The following is a 17,127-nucleotide window of genomic DNA, read 5'->3' as shown; positions in this document are numbered from 1 at the left end:
CAATTTTAAAGTAAGTCCACCCAGAACAACAGCAAGCTCTGTATTTCCCTGTCTCAATTTCTCTTTCATAAGAAGAGAACTCTTCTTCAATAAAGCACCTTTCCTTCTCTCCCACACTCTGTCAGTCAGTAATTTCATTCCAGCCTCGTCCATCAAACCTTTGTCATGTATGTGAACAACACCTGGAAGTATTTTAGAAGGTTTTGGCATTATTTTGCTGTTGAACATGATCATTGGATTTAGTACTATCAGCACAATATGAAAGAAAAACACTGTAGTGTATTTTTTTGTGGCCACTTGTTTTTATAATTACATTTTTAGCACCTTTCATGGCAGTAGTTCTATTATTTGCCAGATCAAATGTCAGAGGAGTTTCATCCAAATTCACAATTTGGCTTAGCTCCACACTCGTTTTCTTTCGTTGCTGAATAATAAAGCGACGAAAAGATAATATTTTCTCTTCATACTCGTTACATTTTCTGAGATATTTTGAATTTGGTTCAAAAGCTAAGTCCATGACAGTTCATAAACCTGTAGTGTGATGGTGGCATGGGAAGGAGAAAGTGTTAACAAACTTGTGAATCCCCGCACCTCATGTTCGTCACGTAGGTGCACTGCTGCTGCCAGTTGAATCCAATGTTGCCAAATAGAGATAGGTTTCCTGCAGCACGGAATATACGGTCATTTTTAAGACTGGTGGAAATTTTAAATCAAACACCGGACATTTTTAAATTAATTTCAAATATATAATGCACTTAAATTTGGAGACAATTTTCCAAAGAAAAAAGTGCATCTTATAGTTCATAAAATATGGTAACACTATCAGAAGAAAATAAAAAAGTAATGAACCTCTTAGAAGTAGCCAACATATGGCAACTTTTTCACAGGTGTTGCAGATAATAAAATGAAACATAAATAGACTGTCCAGTCTAATAAGTACAAAATAAGTGCTTCTGCTAGGCCAATGAACATCCGCACTATCACACAAGAAGAAGTAGTAAAATCAATAACAGAACTTACAAATACAAACTCCGAGGACATCAATAATATTCCTGAAACAATCTTGAGGAAGAAGAGTGCTGAATTACTTACACACTGATATGACTGCTCAATTCAAGCAGGTACTTCCTCTGATGTATTGAAAACATCTACGATAATTCTATCATATAAAAAAGATAATGTAAGATAACTACAAGTCCATCACAACTTCTTCTTGCACTTCAAAAATATTAGAAAAAGTTAAATATGACACACTAATGGGATCAACAGGAGTATTTATTGATCTATCAAAAGCTTTTGAAATGGCAAATCATAACATTCTGCTGTCAAAACTGGAAAAGTATGGAATTCAACGTCAGTCCAACAGCTCAATCGGCTCCCTTCTGAGCGATCACAAAAAAGCAATAAGCATCTGCATCTACATCTACATCTACATCTACATCCATACTCTGCAAGCCACCTGACGGTGTGTGGCAGAGGGTACCTTGAGTACCTCTATCGGTTCTCCCTTCTATTCCAGTCTTGTATTGTTCGTGGAAAGAAGGATTGTCGGTATGCCTCTGTGTGGGCTCTAATCTCTCTGATTTTATCCTCATGGTCTCTTCGCGAGATATACGTAGGAAGGAGCAATATACTGCTTGACTCTTCGGTGAAGGTATGTTCTCGAAACTTTGACAAAAGCCCGTACCGAGCTACTGAGCGTCTCTCCTGCAGAGTCTTCCACTGGAGTTTATCTATCATCTCCGTAACGCTTTCGCGATTACTAAATGATCCTGTAACGAAGCGCGCTGCTCTCCGTTGGATCTTCTCTATATCTTCTATCAACCCTATCTGGTACGGATCCCACACTGCTGAGCAGTATTCAAGCAGTGGGCAAACAAGCGTACTGTAACCTACTTCCTTTGTTTTCGGATTGCATTTCCTTAGGATTCTTCCAATGAATCTCAGTCTGGCATCTGCTTTACCGACGATCAACTTTATATGATCATTCCATTTTAAATCCCTCCTAATGCGTACTCCCAGATAATTTATGGTATTAACTGCTTCCAGTTGCTGACCTGCTATTTTGTAGCTAAATGATAAAGGATCTATCTTTCTGTGTATTCGCAGCACATTACACTTGTCTACATTGAGATTCAATTGCCATTCCCTGCACCATGCGTCAATTCGCTGCAGATCCTCCTGCATTTCGGTACAATTTTCCAATGTTACAACCTCTCGATACACCACAGCATCATCTGCAAAAAGCCTCAGTGAACTTCCGATGTCATCCACAAGGTCATTTATGTATATTGTGAATAGCAACGGTCCTATGACACTCCCCTGTGGCACACCTGAAATCACTCTTACTTCGGAAGACTTCTCTCCATTGAGAATGACATGCTGCGTCCTGTTATCTAGGAACTCCTCAATCCAATCACACAATTGGTCTGATAGTCCATATGCTCTTACTTTGTTCATTAAACGACTGTGGGGAACTGTATCGAACGCCTTGCGGAAGTCAAGAAACACGGCATCTACCTGTGAACCCGTGTCTATGGCCCTCTGAGTCTCTTGCACGAATAGCGCGAGCTGGGTTTCACATGACCGTCTTTTTCGAAACCCATGCTGATTCCTACAGAGTAGATTTCTAGTCTCCAGAAAAGTCATTATACTCGAACACAATACGTGTTCCAAAATTCTACAACTGATCGACGTTAGAGATATAGGTCTATAGTTCTGCACATCTGCTCGACGACCCTTCTTGAAAACGGGGATGACCTGTGCCCTTTTCCAATCCTTTGGAACACTACACTCTTCTAGAGACCTACGGTACACCGCTGCAAGAAGGGGGGCAAGTTCCTTCGCGTACTCTGTGTAAAATTGAACTGGTATCCCATCAGGTCCAGAGGCCTTTCCTGTTTTGAGCGATTTTAATTGTTTCTCTATCCCTCTGTCGTCTATTTCGATATCTACCATTTTGTCATCTGTGCGACAATCCAGAGAAGGAACTACAGTGCAATCTTCCTCTGTGAAACAACTTTGGAAAAAGACATTTAGTATTTCGGCCTTTAGTCTGTCATCCTCTGTTTCAGTACCATTTTGGTCACAGAGTGTCTGGACATTTTGTTTTGATCCACCTACCGCTTTGACATAAGACCAAAATTTCTTAGGATTTTCTGCCAAGTCAGTACATAGAATTTTACTTTCGAATTCATTGAACGCCTCTCGCATAGCCCTCCTCACACTACATTTTGCTTCGCGTGATTTTTGTTTGTCTGCAAGGCTTTGGCTATGTTTATGTTTGCTGTGAAGTTCCCTTTGCTTCCGCAGCAGTTTTCTAACTCGGTTGTTGTACCACGGTGGCTCTTTTCCATCTCTTACGATCTTGTTTGGCACATACTCATCTAACGCATTATGTACGACGGTTTTGAACTTTGTCCACTGATCCTCAACACTATCTGTACTTGAGACAAAACTTTTGTGTTGAGCCAACAGGTAATCTGAAATCTGCTTTTTGTCACTTTTTCTAAACAGAAAAACCTTCCTACCCTTTTTAATATTCCTATTTACGGCTGAAATCATCGATGCCGTAACCGCTTTATGATCGCTGATTCCCTGTTCTGCGTTAACTTTTTCAAATAGTTCAGGTCTGTTTGTCACCAGAAGGTCTAATATGTTATCGCCACGAGTCGGTTCTCTGTTTAACTGCTCAAGGTAGTTTTCAGATAAAGCACTTAAAAAAAAAGCATCAAATACATTAACGTCAGCCTTAAAACTATTTCTGAACACTTATTAAAATATAATCTAATTAAATTCAGTGTACATCAAGGATCACTGTTTCTTTGTACTTTGACAATATAAATATAAGCAAGGAACAAGACAGATTGCTTCTCCTCTTTGTGTTGCAGATAGCCACAACAAAAAGATTGTTGCACATCTAGCTTTTGGACACAGCCATCTTCAGAAAGGAAAACACATTCCGGTCCAAGTGTCAGGGACAGTGGTCTTGTGTGCTTGCTTATATGAATACGTGTGTGTGTGTGTGTGTTTTCTTTTCTGAAGAAGGCTTTGGTCAAAAGCTGAATGTGTAACAGTCTTTTTGATGTGTCTGTCTGTAACTCAGCATACCATCTTTATGGTAAGTAGCAATGTGTCTTTTTCCTAACATGGTTAATATTCCAATCTGTGGTTTCCAGTGTTTAAATTTAAACATGGATGATTATAAAATTATCATATCTGCAGACATCACAATTCTGTTAAATGGGGAAAGCATGGAAGAATTACAGAAAACAGTATACACTGTCACCAAACAACTTATGAACTGTGCACAGAATAATCATCTTATAATAAATAGTAAAAAAAAAGACTATTGCAGAAAAATTTCCAAATGCTCTGAACAAAGAAATGTACATTCCCTTTCTCTCTAACAATGATGAACCAGTTGGTAATAGAACATACAACAAATTCTTAGAATTATGGCTGCAAAGCAATGTGCAACAGAATAAGCATAAATAGAATATCTTAACGCAAATTTGAGTGAGACCTGCCAATTTCTGTGCTCACTAAAATCTTGCTATAGTGAGGAAACAGTAATGAGTGTATTCGATGTCTACCTCCATTCTCACCCTAAAAATGACATAATAAAAGCAGCTTTCAGGAACACAGACCTAGAGATTCATGTGAAGCACTGTTTAAGATCTGTGGTATCTCTCCTTTACTTTGTACCTACATCAAGAAAACTCTTACACTCTTTGAAATAAATGTAATAGGTAAGAACAGCAGATTGTAAAAAACTATGATAATACCACTTTCACTTTACTAGATGAAACAAAAACTTATGTATGACCCCACAAAAAATCCCTATACCAAAACTGTCCTTTCCACTTGGGAGTTAAACTTCATAACAAAGTTCCCGAAAAAATAAAAGCAAATACTGAAGTCAATACCTTTTGGGAAATCTTCAAAGTTGTGTTACAATGGTAACATTGACAGCAGAGTCCTGGGATGTTTGGTTGGTTAACTTTAAAACTAACAACAATGTAGGAAAAGAAAGATTGCTGCTTACCGTAAAGATAGCACCTTAAGTTGCAGACACGCACAAATAAATGACACTTACACAAAGCTTGCAGCCACTGCCTTCACCAGAAAAAGAAAGAGAAGCACTCACCATTCATTCACACTATCAAACACACCTCACACACACGAGTACCAACTCTCCAGCAGCTCAGACCAGAATTAAAAAACTAACGGTAATTCAGATGCCACAGGCCTGCAGAATAATAAATAGTTGTGAGAAGGAATAATGAAATACACTCCTGGAAATGGAAAAAAGAACACATTGACACCGGTGTGTCAGACCCACCATACTTGCTCCGGACACTGCGAGAGGGCTGTACAAGCAATGATCACACGCACGGCACAGCGGACACACCAGGAACCGCGGTGTTGGCCGTCGAATGGCGCTAGCTGCGCAGCATTTGTGCACCGCCGCCGTCAGTGTCAGCCAGTTTGCCGTGGCATACGGAGCTCCATCGCAGTCTTTAACACTGGTAGCATGCCGCGACAGCGTGGACGTGAACCGTATGTGCAGTTGACGGACTTTGAGCGAGGGCGTATAGTGGGCATGCGGGAGGCCGGGTGGACGTACCGCCGAATTGCTCAACACGTGGGGCGTGAGGTCTCCACAGTACATCGATGTTGTCGCCAGTGGTCGGTGGAAGGTGCACGTGCCCGTCGACCTGGGACCGGACCGCAGCGACGCACGGATGCACGCCAAGACCGTAGGATCCTACGCAGTGCCGTAGGGGACCGCACCGCCACTTCCCAGCAAATTAGGGACACTGTTGCTCCTGGGGTATCGGCGAGGACCATTCGCAACCGTCTCCATGAAGCTGGGCTACGGTCCCGCACACCGTTAGGCCGTCTTCCGCTCACGCCCCAACATCGTGCAGCCCGCCTCCAGTGGTGTCGCGACAGGCGTGAATGGAGGGACGAATGGAGACGTGTCGTCTTCAGCGATGAGAGTCGCTTCTGCCTTGGTGCTAATGATGGTCGTATGCGTGTTTGGCGCCGTGCAGGTGAGCGCCACAATCAGGACTGCATACGACCGAGGCACACAGGGCCAACACCCGGCATCATGGTGTGGGGAGCGATCTCCTACACTGGCCGTACACCACTGGTGATCGTCGAGGGGACACTGAATAGTGCACGGTTCATCCAAACCGTCATCGAACCCATCGTTCTACCATTCCTAGACCGGCAAGGGAACTTGCTGTTCCAACAGGACAATGCACGTCCGCATGTATCCCGTGCCACCCAACGTGCTCTAGAAGGTGTAAGTCAACTACCCTGGCCAGCAAGATCTCCGGATCTGTCCCCCATTGAGCATGTTTGGGACTGGATGAGGCGTCGTCTCACGCGGTCTGCACGTCCAGCACGAACGCTGGTCCAACTGAGGCGCCAGGTGGAAATGGCATGGCAAGCCGTTCCACAGGACTACATCCAGCATCTCTACGATCGTCTCCATGGGAGAATAGCAGCCTGCATTGCTGCGAAAGGTGGATATACACTGTACTAGTGCCGACATTGTGCCTGCTCTGTTGCCTGTGTCTATGTGCCTGTGGTTCTGTCAGTGTGATCATGTGATGTATCTGACCCCAGGAATGTGTCAATAAAGTTTCCCTTTCCTGGGACAATGAATTCACGGTGTTCTTATTTCAATTTCCAGGAGTGTAATTAAATCATTTAAGTTTGGTCAATATAATAGCTGACATGGGATTTGTAGGTGTGGTGTCACCGCCAGACACCACACTTGCTAGGTGGTAGCCTTTAAATCGGCCGCGGTCCGCTAGTATACGTCGGGCCCGCCTGTCGCCACTGTCAGTGATTGCAGACCGAGCGCCGCCACATGGCAGGTCTAGAGAGACTTCCTAGCACTCTCCCCAGTTGTACACCCGACTTTGCTAGCGATGGTTCACTGACAAATTACGCTCTCATTTGCCGAGACGATAGTTAGCATAGCCTTCAGCTACGTCATTAGCTGCGACCTAGCAAGGCGCCATTATCATTTGCTATTTCTCTTGTGATGCATGTACGGTCAAGAGCTATGTTCACCACTTATGGATTAAAGGTAAGTATTCCAGCAGCTTCGTACTTTATTTGCTAGTCTCAATTACTTTACCTGTTTCAGACCTCACGTCAGCCTGCGTGAGCTTAAACGCGTGCCTTTCGGCTTCCTCTCATAGTGACTTGGCTGTCTTGCCAAGTCACAACAGTAGGTGAAATTATGTTGTGTCTTTCTGACACAATAAAAGATTGTAAGGAAAAGAATACCATATCTACAGCTGTAGAAAGGATAGACTGCTACACACCATAAAGATGACATGCTTCGAGTTACAGACAGGCACAACATATTAAGCTTTCAGCCAAAGCCTTCATCAAAAAAGAAAAGCATGCATGCATCCACATAAACAAGCACACCCCACACATACATGGCCAATGTCACTGATCTTTGTGTGTGTGTGTGTGAGAGAGAGAGAGAGATATCTGACAATGCAACACAAATATTTGTTCATCACCTGTGTCAAACGTCATGCTCCAACCTAGAATAAAAGTGAAAACAAGTCACAAGTAAGGCTGGGATGCTACATAGCACAGACTAATTTTAAGTAGATAGGTAGAGTATTTTAGGACTCAGTGGGTAAACAAATAAATCTGAATTAGTCTCATAGCATTTTCCAATCTTCATGAGAACTGCTCGAAAGTAACGTGCTCCTAAAACAGCATGAACATCTCAGATTTATTTTATAAGCATAACATGATGTCATAGGAGCAATGATGTACATGACATAATCTACTATTAAAAAATCATCCATAAAATACTTGAAAATGGCCTAAGGCCAAAATTGTACAATCGTACGTGAAATAAAGAGAATGGTAGCTGAAGGCTTCAAGAAATCTTTCAAAAAATTCATCACGGCTGCATGCCCTATCGCATTGAAAATTAAGCACAAAGTAGATGCAAAGGGTCAAATTTCCATTAAGGGATTGAATTATGATGAGGGCTTCTTTGCAGGAAATTTATTTTTGTACCTTGGTTAAGAAGATCTAATCCACTAATATTTTATTACGCTCACAAATGCATGAATCCAAGGTTTCTTTTCTTTTTTTTTTTTTTTTTAGTCTATAACAAAAAGTGTTATTAGTTTTCTTTTGTTTTAATTAACCTGTTTTATGTGTGGAATAAGCAGTTTAATCAATAAACACCAGTACTTGTATGAATTTTTAAGTGAAACAGGGTGTATATTTGGACAAGGGAAAAAAATTCCCACTTTTTCTGTGTTAAGTGACAGTATCTGTTCCCTCGAATGGTAAAACTTATCAATCGTTTGAAAGGTTAAGGTTTTATACACAGGCGTAGAACATCCCAGCACTTTAGAAAATGAAACCCAGAAAAAAATGTATTTTGGAAAGATCTTTGTTGTGCAGCAATAGGTACACTGCATATTACAAAAGTATATATTCGAATTCTACCAAACACAGAATGTTAGTTTCCAACGCACTGAAATCAAGATTGAAATGCACTTTTGTAAGCCAATCATAGCTCATGTCACGTGATCGTGCCAGCCAATGTTAGCAGATTTTCAGAGCATAGAACACAGGATGTAGTCAGCCTTCACCTACATCACTGTTAAGTAGCACAAACACACAAACAGGAAAAGTTATGGGTTTAAATTAATATACATATTGTACCACAAGAAAAACTAAGCTTTCACATATAAAATTGGTCTTTTTTTGCATGTGTTACACTTTGATACAGCACACAAATGTGCCAGTAAAATTTTAAGTAATGACATAAATGTGTGGTCTTCTGGGCTCAAAATTCTTCTAAGCAGCTGGCCCTTAAAGCGTTAAGCTTTCAATGAGAATCAAATGCTCTGCGATTTAAGAAATTCTGACCACATTCACACACGTAACATAATTAATGTTGTGTAAAATGAAATTTACTTTGAAAGTAATGCTTTTCTAACCACCATTCGCAATATTTTCCCATGACCATGAATTCATTTCAGGGGGGAGTTGTCAGAGAGCGCGTTACTGTGCCTGCACAGCTATGATACGCAGGAAACCTGTACGTTCATTTATATGAAGGCTGGAACTTAAATAGTGGCAACTATTTATTCACAACCAATACAAAAGAGTTACATGTTTGCACCTGTTACTGTCCTTCAAAGTAGTCACCAGCGTTGTGCAGAACCCGTTGCCAGCGATGTGGAAGGCATAGTATACCATTAGCAGAGCCTGTTCTGTTGATGGTGCAAAGTGAGCAGTCTACTGCCAGCCCAATCTCTGGAACAGTTTTGAAGTGAATGCCATGAAGTGGTCCCTACATCTTCAGAATCAAATAAAAGTCACATGGACTTAAGTCCGGGGAGTATGGTGGATGCTACAGTACTTTCCAATCCCATCGACCGAACAGAGCATCCACAGCTTGCGCTGTATGCGCCTGCGCATTGTCGTGCAGAGTGATGGGTGGGTTGCGCAGAAAGCGTCACCACTTCTTTTGCAAAGCTGGTCGCAGGTGATGCTTCAAAAACCAACAGTAACACTGTGCATTGATGGTCTGCCCTGGAGGAACGTAATGCTTTAGAATAACACCATCATAGTCATACACAAGAATCACCATAACTTTCACCATACTGGGACTCTGACGCACTTTCACTTTCACGGCGACTCATAATGACGCCATTCGTTGGATTGGCATTTCAGTTTTGGCTCATATGATGTGGCCCATGCCTGATCCAGTGTTACGATATGGCGTAAGAAAGGCTCTCCTTCGCACTCACAGCGCTCCAAGTACGTCGGAGCAGTGTTGTAATGCACCCATTTCTGCATTTCCGTCAACTCATGCTGAACCCATCATGATGCAATTTTTTGCATGCCCAGGCGTTCCTTCAGCATGCGAAACACAGTCGTACGTGCTAATCCGGTTTCGTGGACGAGCTCACGAATCATATGGCATCGATCACCACTAGTGCGGCAACAGCATTCACTTCTTCTACAGAGACGCTAGGACGACCTGCCCGATGCATGTCTGCCATAGTTTGGCCGACCATGGTTGACAGCTTTTACCCAAAGTGCCACTGTTCAGTGCAGTAATGCCGACTCCCCGCATGCCTCTTGAAGCCCTCGATGACACTGTCGTGCTATACAACCTCTGGCACATTCAATCTTGATCCAACTCCACTGTTCCTGTTTCGAAAACACATAGAGTAAATATCTCTGGAGTGAGCATTGTGTTCTGCGCACATTGTCAACATTAAACCAGGACTGTCACGTGTTTTCGGGACTTCGCTGTGTGTGTGTGCTTTCTGCAGCGTTTGAAATTTGTAATATCAAGAGTTTTTGTTGTGTTTCACCGTTTGTTGGTAGTGTAATAGCGATGGTGAATTACTGTTGTTGCTACGGATGCAAAGAAAAATATGTGAATGGAGGGACAATGGTTCAAATGGCTCGGAGCACTATGCGACTTAACTTCTGAGGTCATCAGTCGCCTAGAACTTAGAACTAATTAAACCTAACTAACCTAAGGACATCACACACATCCATGCCCTAGGCAGGATTCTAACCTGTGACCGTAGCCATCGCTCGGCTCCAGACTGTAGCGCCTAGAAACGCACGGCCACTCCGGCCGGTAATGGAGGGATAGTAACTTTTCATGGGTACATACCATGTAGCGCTAATTATAGTTATCATATTAGTAAGAGACACTGTATATGTTTAAAAATTTCGAGACGCATTATAATTAAGGCTTGATTCTGTAGACCTATTTTTCTACGATTTTATGACTATATAATAGATATTACGGCTCGTACAAAAGCTTACAAACAATTGCTTCCTCACGTAAATTTGCTATTGGAACAGGAAAGGGAACGGATAGTTGTTTCAGCAAATACTATCCTCCATGCATTTATCAGTGACTTTTCGATTATTTATATAGATTACTCAGTCTACTCTTTAGTTAATAAACTGGGAGCAAGTACGTAAAATGCGATAAATAAATACTTCAAAGTGTCAGCAGTAAGAAAAATTGTGCTTTAGGTCGCAAAAACGACAAAATAAATACGCAGAAATAGCAGAAAAAAGGACGAATTAGCAGGGATATAATCGCTAATGTGTGGCAAATTCGGTGTTTTTTGGACACTAGCAAAAGTACTAGCGTACTGTCAAGTCGTTTTGCAAGACTATCACTGCAAAAATGTACGTCAGGCTCTGTAATACTATAAAGTGCCCTATCATACCGAAAACTACCAAAAATTGAGTGCACCTGAATGTGACACCTATCGCAAAGAAGCAGGATTTAATATCACTTGCCCTTAAAAGTTACATAGCTGGTTTATTCCCGGTATCAAATGGATACTGTTGAAATGTCTGCGCAACATTTATAAATAATCCACGACACGCACAAAAAGAATCCGTCTGTACTAGGGATGTAGTGACATTCTAAATATACAGAGCGCTATACGGACACACACACGACGTCCCGAGATCACGTGACCAGGCTGGCAATGTATGTTGACAACACAAAATCTGTTCTGCGCATGTGAATGCTCGCTCCAGAGATATTTACTCTATGCGAAAACATAGTGACACCATTACGTTAGACCACCCGCTCACAAGTGACTGTGTTTCCCTCAATTGTGCACACGCCGGTGATGTGGGATGGGCAAGTCCATTTGCTCGGAGGTAAGGTAGGTATGTCAACAACGTGTGCTATCAGCGACAATAGTAGATTCCATTGCACAGTGTCTCCACAGCAGTGTTGCCACTATTTAAGTTCCAATCTACGTATATAGCATTAAGAGACCTTACATTAAGCCGTGTTCACACATGCAATAAAAGCGTCGCCATGTATAGTGACATACTGCAGTTGCATTGGAGATGCATGTGTGAACTCCCAGTTTTTAGTGGCACAACTTAAGAGATGCAACTTTTGTCACGTCACTAAAAGTTCACTTTGGTTGTACCTTGTTGAACCACTCTGCTATCACCACTGCTTTGTTAGTGGCAGTATTTCAACACTCGAGCATTCTGTCAAGTTATCGTGCTGTAATTGCTGCTGTATGCCATTCAATCTCATGGTTGGCACGTGCACTTCTGCAGCTTCTAGAACTACAAGAACAGCAGCCTATCTTTGATTTTCTGCAGCAGTGTGTGTGTGTGTGTGTGTGTGTGTGTGTGTGTGTGTGTGTGTGTGCGCGCACACACAAAACAATGACGTATCCCACAGTCTTAAAAGTATATCATATAAATTTTGTAATCTGTGAGGCCAAGCAATGTATAAATGGTGGATTATACACATGAAATAATTCCAGAGGGACATGTGGCAGCTGTTAAACTAAAAACAGTTATTTGAAATGCCAGTATCAATTAATATAGTAAGAGTCTAAAATGTTGGAAGAAGGTGAGTCTGCCAATGATATTTACATGCCAGCTGTTTGTTAGTTTGCCTTGCAGACAGCATTTCATCTCTGGGTGTTATTGCTTTTATAAATGTGTTTGTTTTGCCTGATTTATCCCTGTGCAAAATCTATTTTCAGATCCAACATGTGTGTAACTTTTATCACAGCTCTAAATGTGTTTGTTTCCCCTGATTTATCTCTGTGCAAAATCTATTTTCGGATCCAACATTTGGGTTTCATCTTCCTTGTATTTAACTCTTGTCACAGCTCCAAAGCCATAATTTGCACTTCATACCCACCCATATGTTTCCAATTGATGCCATATTGAAAGCTGTGCAACTCAGTAGAATTTGTGGCATCCTATGTGGATGGTAGCTCACGATAAAACTACAACAAGCCACAAGCTGTGGCGCCACATTAGATGCATCTGTGAACCCGGTGTTACATCATAAATGAAACAGGACATCATAGCAATGGAATTTCGTAAACCGCACTAAATTCATAATTCAGCTTAAAGGGCACATTTACATCCAGATTCACAAAGAAGTAGTCCCCAACCTGATATCAAACTTTTCACTTTGGTTTTCAGGAAGCAAATTTTCTTGGAGTAGCAGTACTGTATTATCTCATGTTTAGTTCTTTATTATGGCATAATGTCATACATCCCAGAAGATAAAAACGTGCACTTGAAATTCCGGAAACATTTGGCACTAGCCAACAGCGTTTCAAATAAATTGACTGCCTCTGTGGAAAAGATTAACAAAAGCCAAATCTTTTTAGCAAATTGACAAAAATAACTTTGTTGTTCTACAGGGAAATTAATGCCTCACTGCCAAAAACCTGGAGATACAATAAAATCAGAGAACTGAAACTAATAACATATTTTAGCCTCCTATAATTATGTGAACGTATTTTAATTCACTCGATACCTCCGGGCCACATACATATGTTTTGTTTTCGTTTGACTTGAGAGTTGTAAACGAAGAGGAAACAGCAAAATCACTAAAATGCAACTCAATTTCACATGCTCACCAAGGTACCAACTGCTCAAATGAACCTAATGTAAACCGTTGTGACATCACGCTCATTGGAAGCAGTTTTTTGTTATGAAGTACTGCTTAGTTTTCATTCTAGATCCTTTGTCACATATTGCTATTGACTGACACCTGTGTGTGCACTGTCTTTTGTTGCTGTAAATGGCGCATTTCATTTGCAACTTAAAATTTTATTTTGGCTTCCCTCGTTTATGTTTTACTGCTGCAGTATTATTTTGTCATAGCAGGCTAAAGTAAAATTCTTTGTCAGAGTATCAGTTCTTACCAGTCAAAACTACAAAAATTTAACTGAAAATTCCTGGAATTCTAAAAAATCCCAGGTTTTTCCCAGTTTTCTCCCAGATGAAAAAATTCCCAGGTTTTTTCAGTTGTCCCGAGGCGTCTGCAACCTGTGAAAGATTATAATTACAAAATATCTGAATTCATCAAACACATTACATGTATGTGACAATCCCACAGGTGAGAAGCTTGCTAAACCTCTCCAGCTAAAATGCCGCACCTACTGGTTTTGATGTAACAGACCTTCATTTAAAATGGTAGACACTGATTTAGATGGATGTAAAACATTACTGCTATCTAGAAGAGTGATGGTTCCCTCACATAGAACCATTAAATACATCAATCTATAAACCAACATTATACAAAAATCTGGGAGGATACATAGAAATCATCAATTGTCAAGAAATTGGACTGCAAGATTTGGATCCAATTTTAAAGATTTTTAGTAAATTATGGTAGTATCCCCACTAGCAGATGTCCCGATGGAGGCCGATAAGCTGGTATGGGCAGAACAGTTCAGAAACCTGCCATGAAGGGCACACACATTTCTGTCGTATGCTCAGATGTTAGCCATCTGTGCCAGATGCGTGCTCAGGACACTTGTACTGTCGTGTGCATATCTACTTGGATTTGGACACTCTGCTTCCTGTCGTTCAATTCATATAGCACTTTCATTCCACTCAAAAGTTTCTGTTCCCCAGTTACCAGTAGCTTGTGAAGTATCCGCACTGACTGTTTCGAGTGGTGGCATTGCCATGCCTTCTTCACATACTAAAGTGGCAAGGGCAACAAAGGATGCTCTTACACATGTGCTGCCTCTATCATTTTTTCTTTCTTCCCCCCCCCCCCCCCCCCCCCCCCCCCCTCATTTTCATATTGTTCACTTTGGCCAACCATGGGCTCAGAGTTTCTACAATGCTGGCAGGACCAATTGCACCTACAGGAGCAGCAGCAGCAACAATAAGTGCAGATGCAGGTGTTGATAACACAGAATGCGGACTTGCTTTACACTTTTGTCTCACTGGCGGAGGGGCCACCCACCACTGAGGCAGTTTTCTTCTCTACCCCTGCCACCATTTTTCTAATTTTGATCAGTCTACGGAAAGGTGGTAGAATTATCTGTGCCAGTTCTTGCTGGACTGTCAGGTAAGGCATATTGTCGATCTGGTTGATAAGGCCCCTTGTTTTTGTACATCAGCACGGGTTTATATGAAGTAGACCAAAATTTGAAGCCTTCCACTGAGCCTGAGGAGCTTTCCTTTGATGAGCTTTGTTGACTGCTTACACAATATTTTGACCATCAAACCCATGTGGTAGCACCACATTTGCAGTTTAACCACAACTGGGAGGTCGTATGCGGCCTGGATCATTGATTTGTAAGGTATCTCCCATAAGTATCTTATTGAGTGGCCCTATTGCGGAACCTCTTAGGCAGACTCGCTAATTCAGGATGTTATTGTCCGGTTAGCTCCCGATCCCATGGTTCAGAGTAGGGCATTGACTGGTGCAGTCCTTCTTCAGTCGATTTTTCCCAAATTGTAAAATCACATGAGCTTGGGCTGGGGATGTCCTTTCTAACAACTGGCAGCCACCATTGGTATACTTGTGCAACAGCATATCACCTAAGTGAAGCTCGACAGGTTTGAATCGCGTGCAGCATTGTAATTTCCGTCCATGGAGATTCTTGGTCCCTCAACATCGTCCTGGTTGTTGAGCGAGTCACCAGTCTGGCTCCAATTGTCATCTGGTGTGTGTTTGCCAAGACTCCCTCCAAGTGGAGGCCACGTATGGGGTACGTCTTCAGATAGAGCATTCGACAACTGCATGTGACAGTCAGCAAGCCCCAAGTGAGTCATTGGATGTCGCAGTGTTTTCCCTGGATTCTGAGACTGCCTCTGACACCTCATGTGTGTTTCCCCAGCGTATTTTGTTGACATTGGTTGTGGATGGGTGGCCAGTCGAATTTCAGATAGACCTGGGGGCATCATCAACCTCATGAATTTGGATACGTACAGGACTCTCACATGCCCAGATTTGCAACAGCCACTCTGTCAGGTTGTCTTATAGCAAACAGAGCATTCCTTTGCGAGGCCAGTTCTATGTCTCTGTGCATTATAAGACTGTGGAATGGCAACTTAACATTGTTAGTGGTCAATTCACTGTTGGAGCAAAATATCTTTTGCCATTACGCCTTTTCTGTTCGGCTTTCAGATTGTGGATGAAGTGCATTTAGTGTCTCAATCCATTCCTTTTCACAATTTGAACTCCTCACTGCAGTCCTACAGCCTGCTGTTTGAGAATACCTAAGGCTGGGTAGAAAATTTCAAGGCACAGGTTTCTCTTAGGCATTCAGCAATCCCGAAATTTTGTCACCTCTGCCCCATTCCCTTCGCCATGTACACCAATGCTTGTTTATTCTATTTCATCAAGACAGTGGGCAACTTCTTTGACTGAAATTCTGAAGCCGAGGGCATCATGTGCCTTTGCAGCAATGTAACACAGATAGTCAATGTACAATGTGTCATGGATTTGTAGCCCATTCTGCTGCAAGCAGAGTTGTTGGCGAAGATCTCAGAGGCAGCATTTTTCCTGCATCAACTTATGTGATGCTTACTTGCAGTTGCCGCTGGATGCAGTTTCTCGGACTACCCTGGTCCTCAGCATGCATTTTGGCCTTTACCTGTTTAACTGCTTGCCTTCTGAAATCTCATCTCCGTCAGGAATTTACCAATGGTATTTAGAGCAGTTGATTCAAGACATTCCCTGATTGCCAATTACCTCGATGACATCTGGGTCATGGACTCTACTCAGTAAAATTATTTACAGAACCTTCACTCCGTTTTCCAATGCCTCCTGGAGAATGGTCTTGGTTGTAAGCTGGAAAAGTGCAGTCTTTTCTCCCTGAAGGTGTGGCTTTTGAGTCATTTGATTAGTAAAGATGGTCTTGTCACCACAGATGAACACATCAAGGCCACTGTCAAACTACTAGTGCTCAAGGGGCTGAAGGAGCTCCAGTCTCTTTTGGGTAAGTTTTTGTATTATGCTCAGTTCATTCTCCACTTTGTGCCCCTCTGCCAGCCTTTCGACTGGCTTCGCCAGAAAGGCATTAAGTTTGTCTGGTCTGCAGATTGTAAACAGGTCTTTCAGTCTTCCAAGCAGTGTTTGTGCTCTGCTCCCTCTCTGGCTACCTCTACACCAGGAAAACCTCTGATCCTCGCCTGCGAAGCATCCCAGTATGGCATTGGTGCTGTCTTGTCCCATTGTAACCCGGCTGGCTTCATACAGTCCATTGCTTACGCATCAAAGACGCTTTCCGCTGTCCAATGGAACTACCCACAGATGTAAGAGAA

At 42.1% G+C, this 17,127-nt stretch overlaps 1 protein-coding gene across 3 annotated transcripts in view; it reads right to left on the bottom strand.

The window, feature by feature from the left end:
- The window catches only part of LOC126458273 (uncharacterized), a 173,452-nt gene that overhangs the window by 24,626 nt on the left and 131,699 nt on the right, over window positions 1–17,127 (bottom strand). For 2 of the 3 annotated variants that reach the window (XM_050095200.1, XM_050095201.1), the window contains exon 5: window positions 592–661. The exons of the other annotated variant lie outside the window; for it this stretch is intronic. In XM_050095200.1, the coding sequence (XP_049951157.1) occupies window positions 592–661 (70 nt within the window). The remainder of the gene's footprint in view (window positions 1–591; window positions 662–17,127) is intronic. 3 annotated transcript variants of the gene reach the window in all.

This window comes from Schistocerca serialis, chromosome 2 (genome assembly GCF_023864345.2).
Source record: "Schistocerca serialis cubense isolate TAMUIC-IGC-003099 chromosome 2, iqSchSeri2.2, whole genome shotgun sequence".
NCBI lineage: Eukaryota > Metazoa > Arthropoda > Insecta > Orthoptera > Acrididae > Schistocerca > Schistocerca serialis.
The sequence above is the reverse complement of the archived record's forward strand: the minus strand, read 5'-3'. Positions and strand labels throughout refer to the sequence as shown.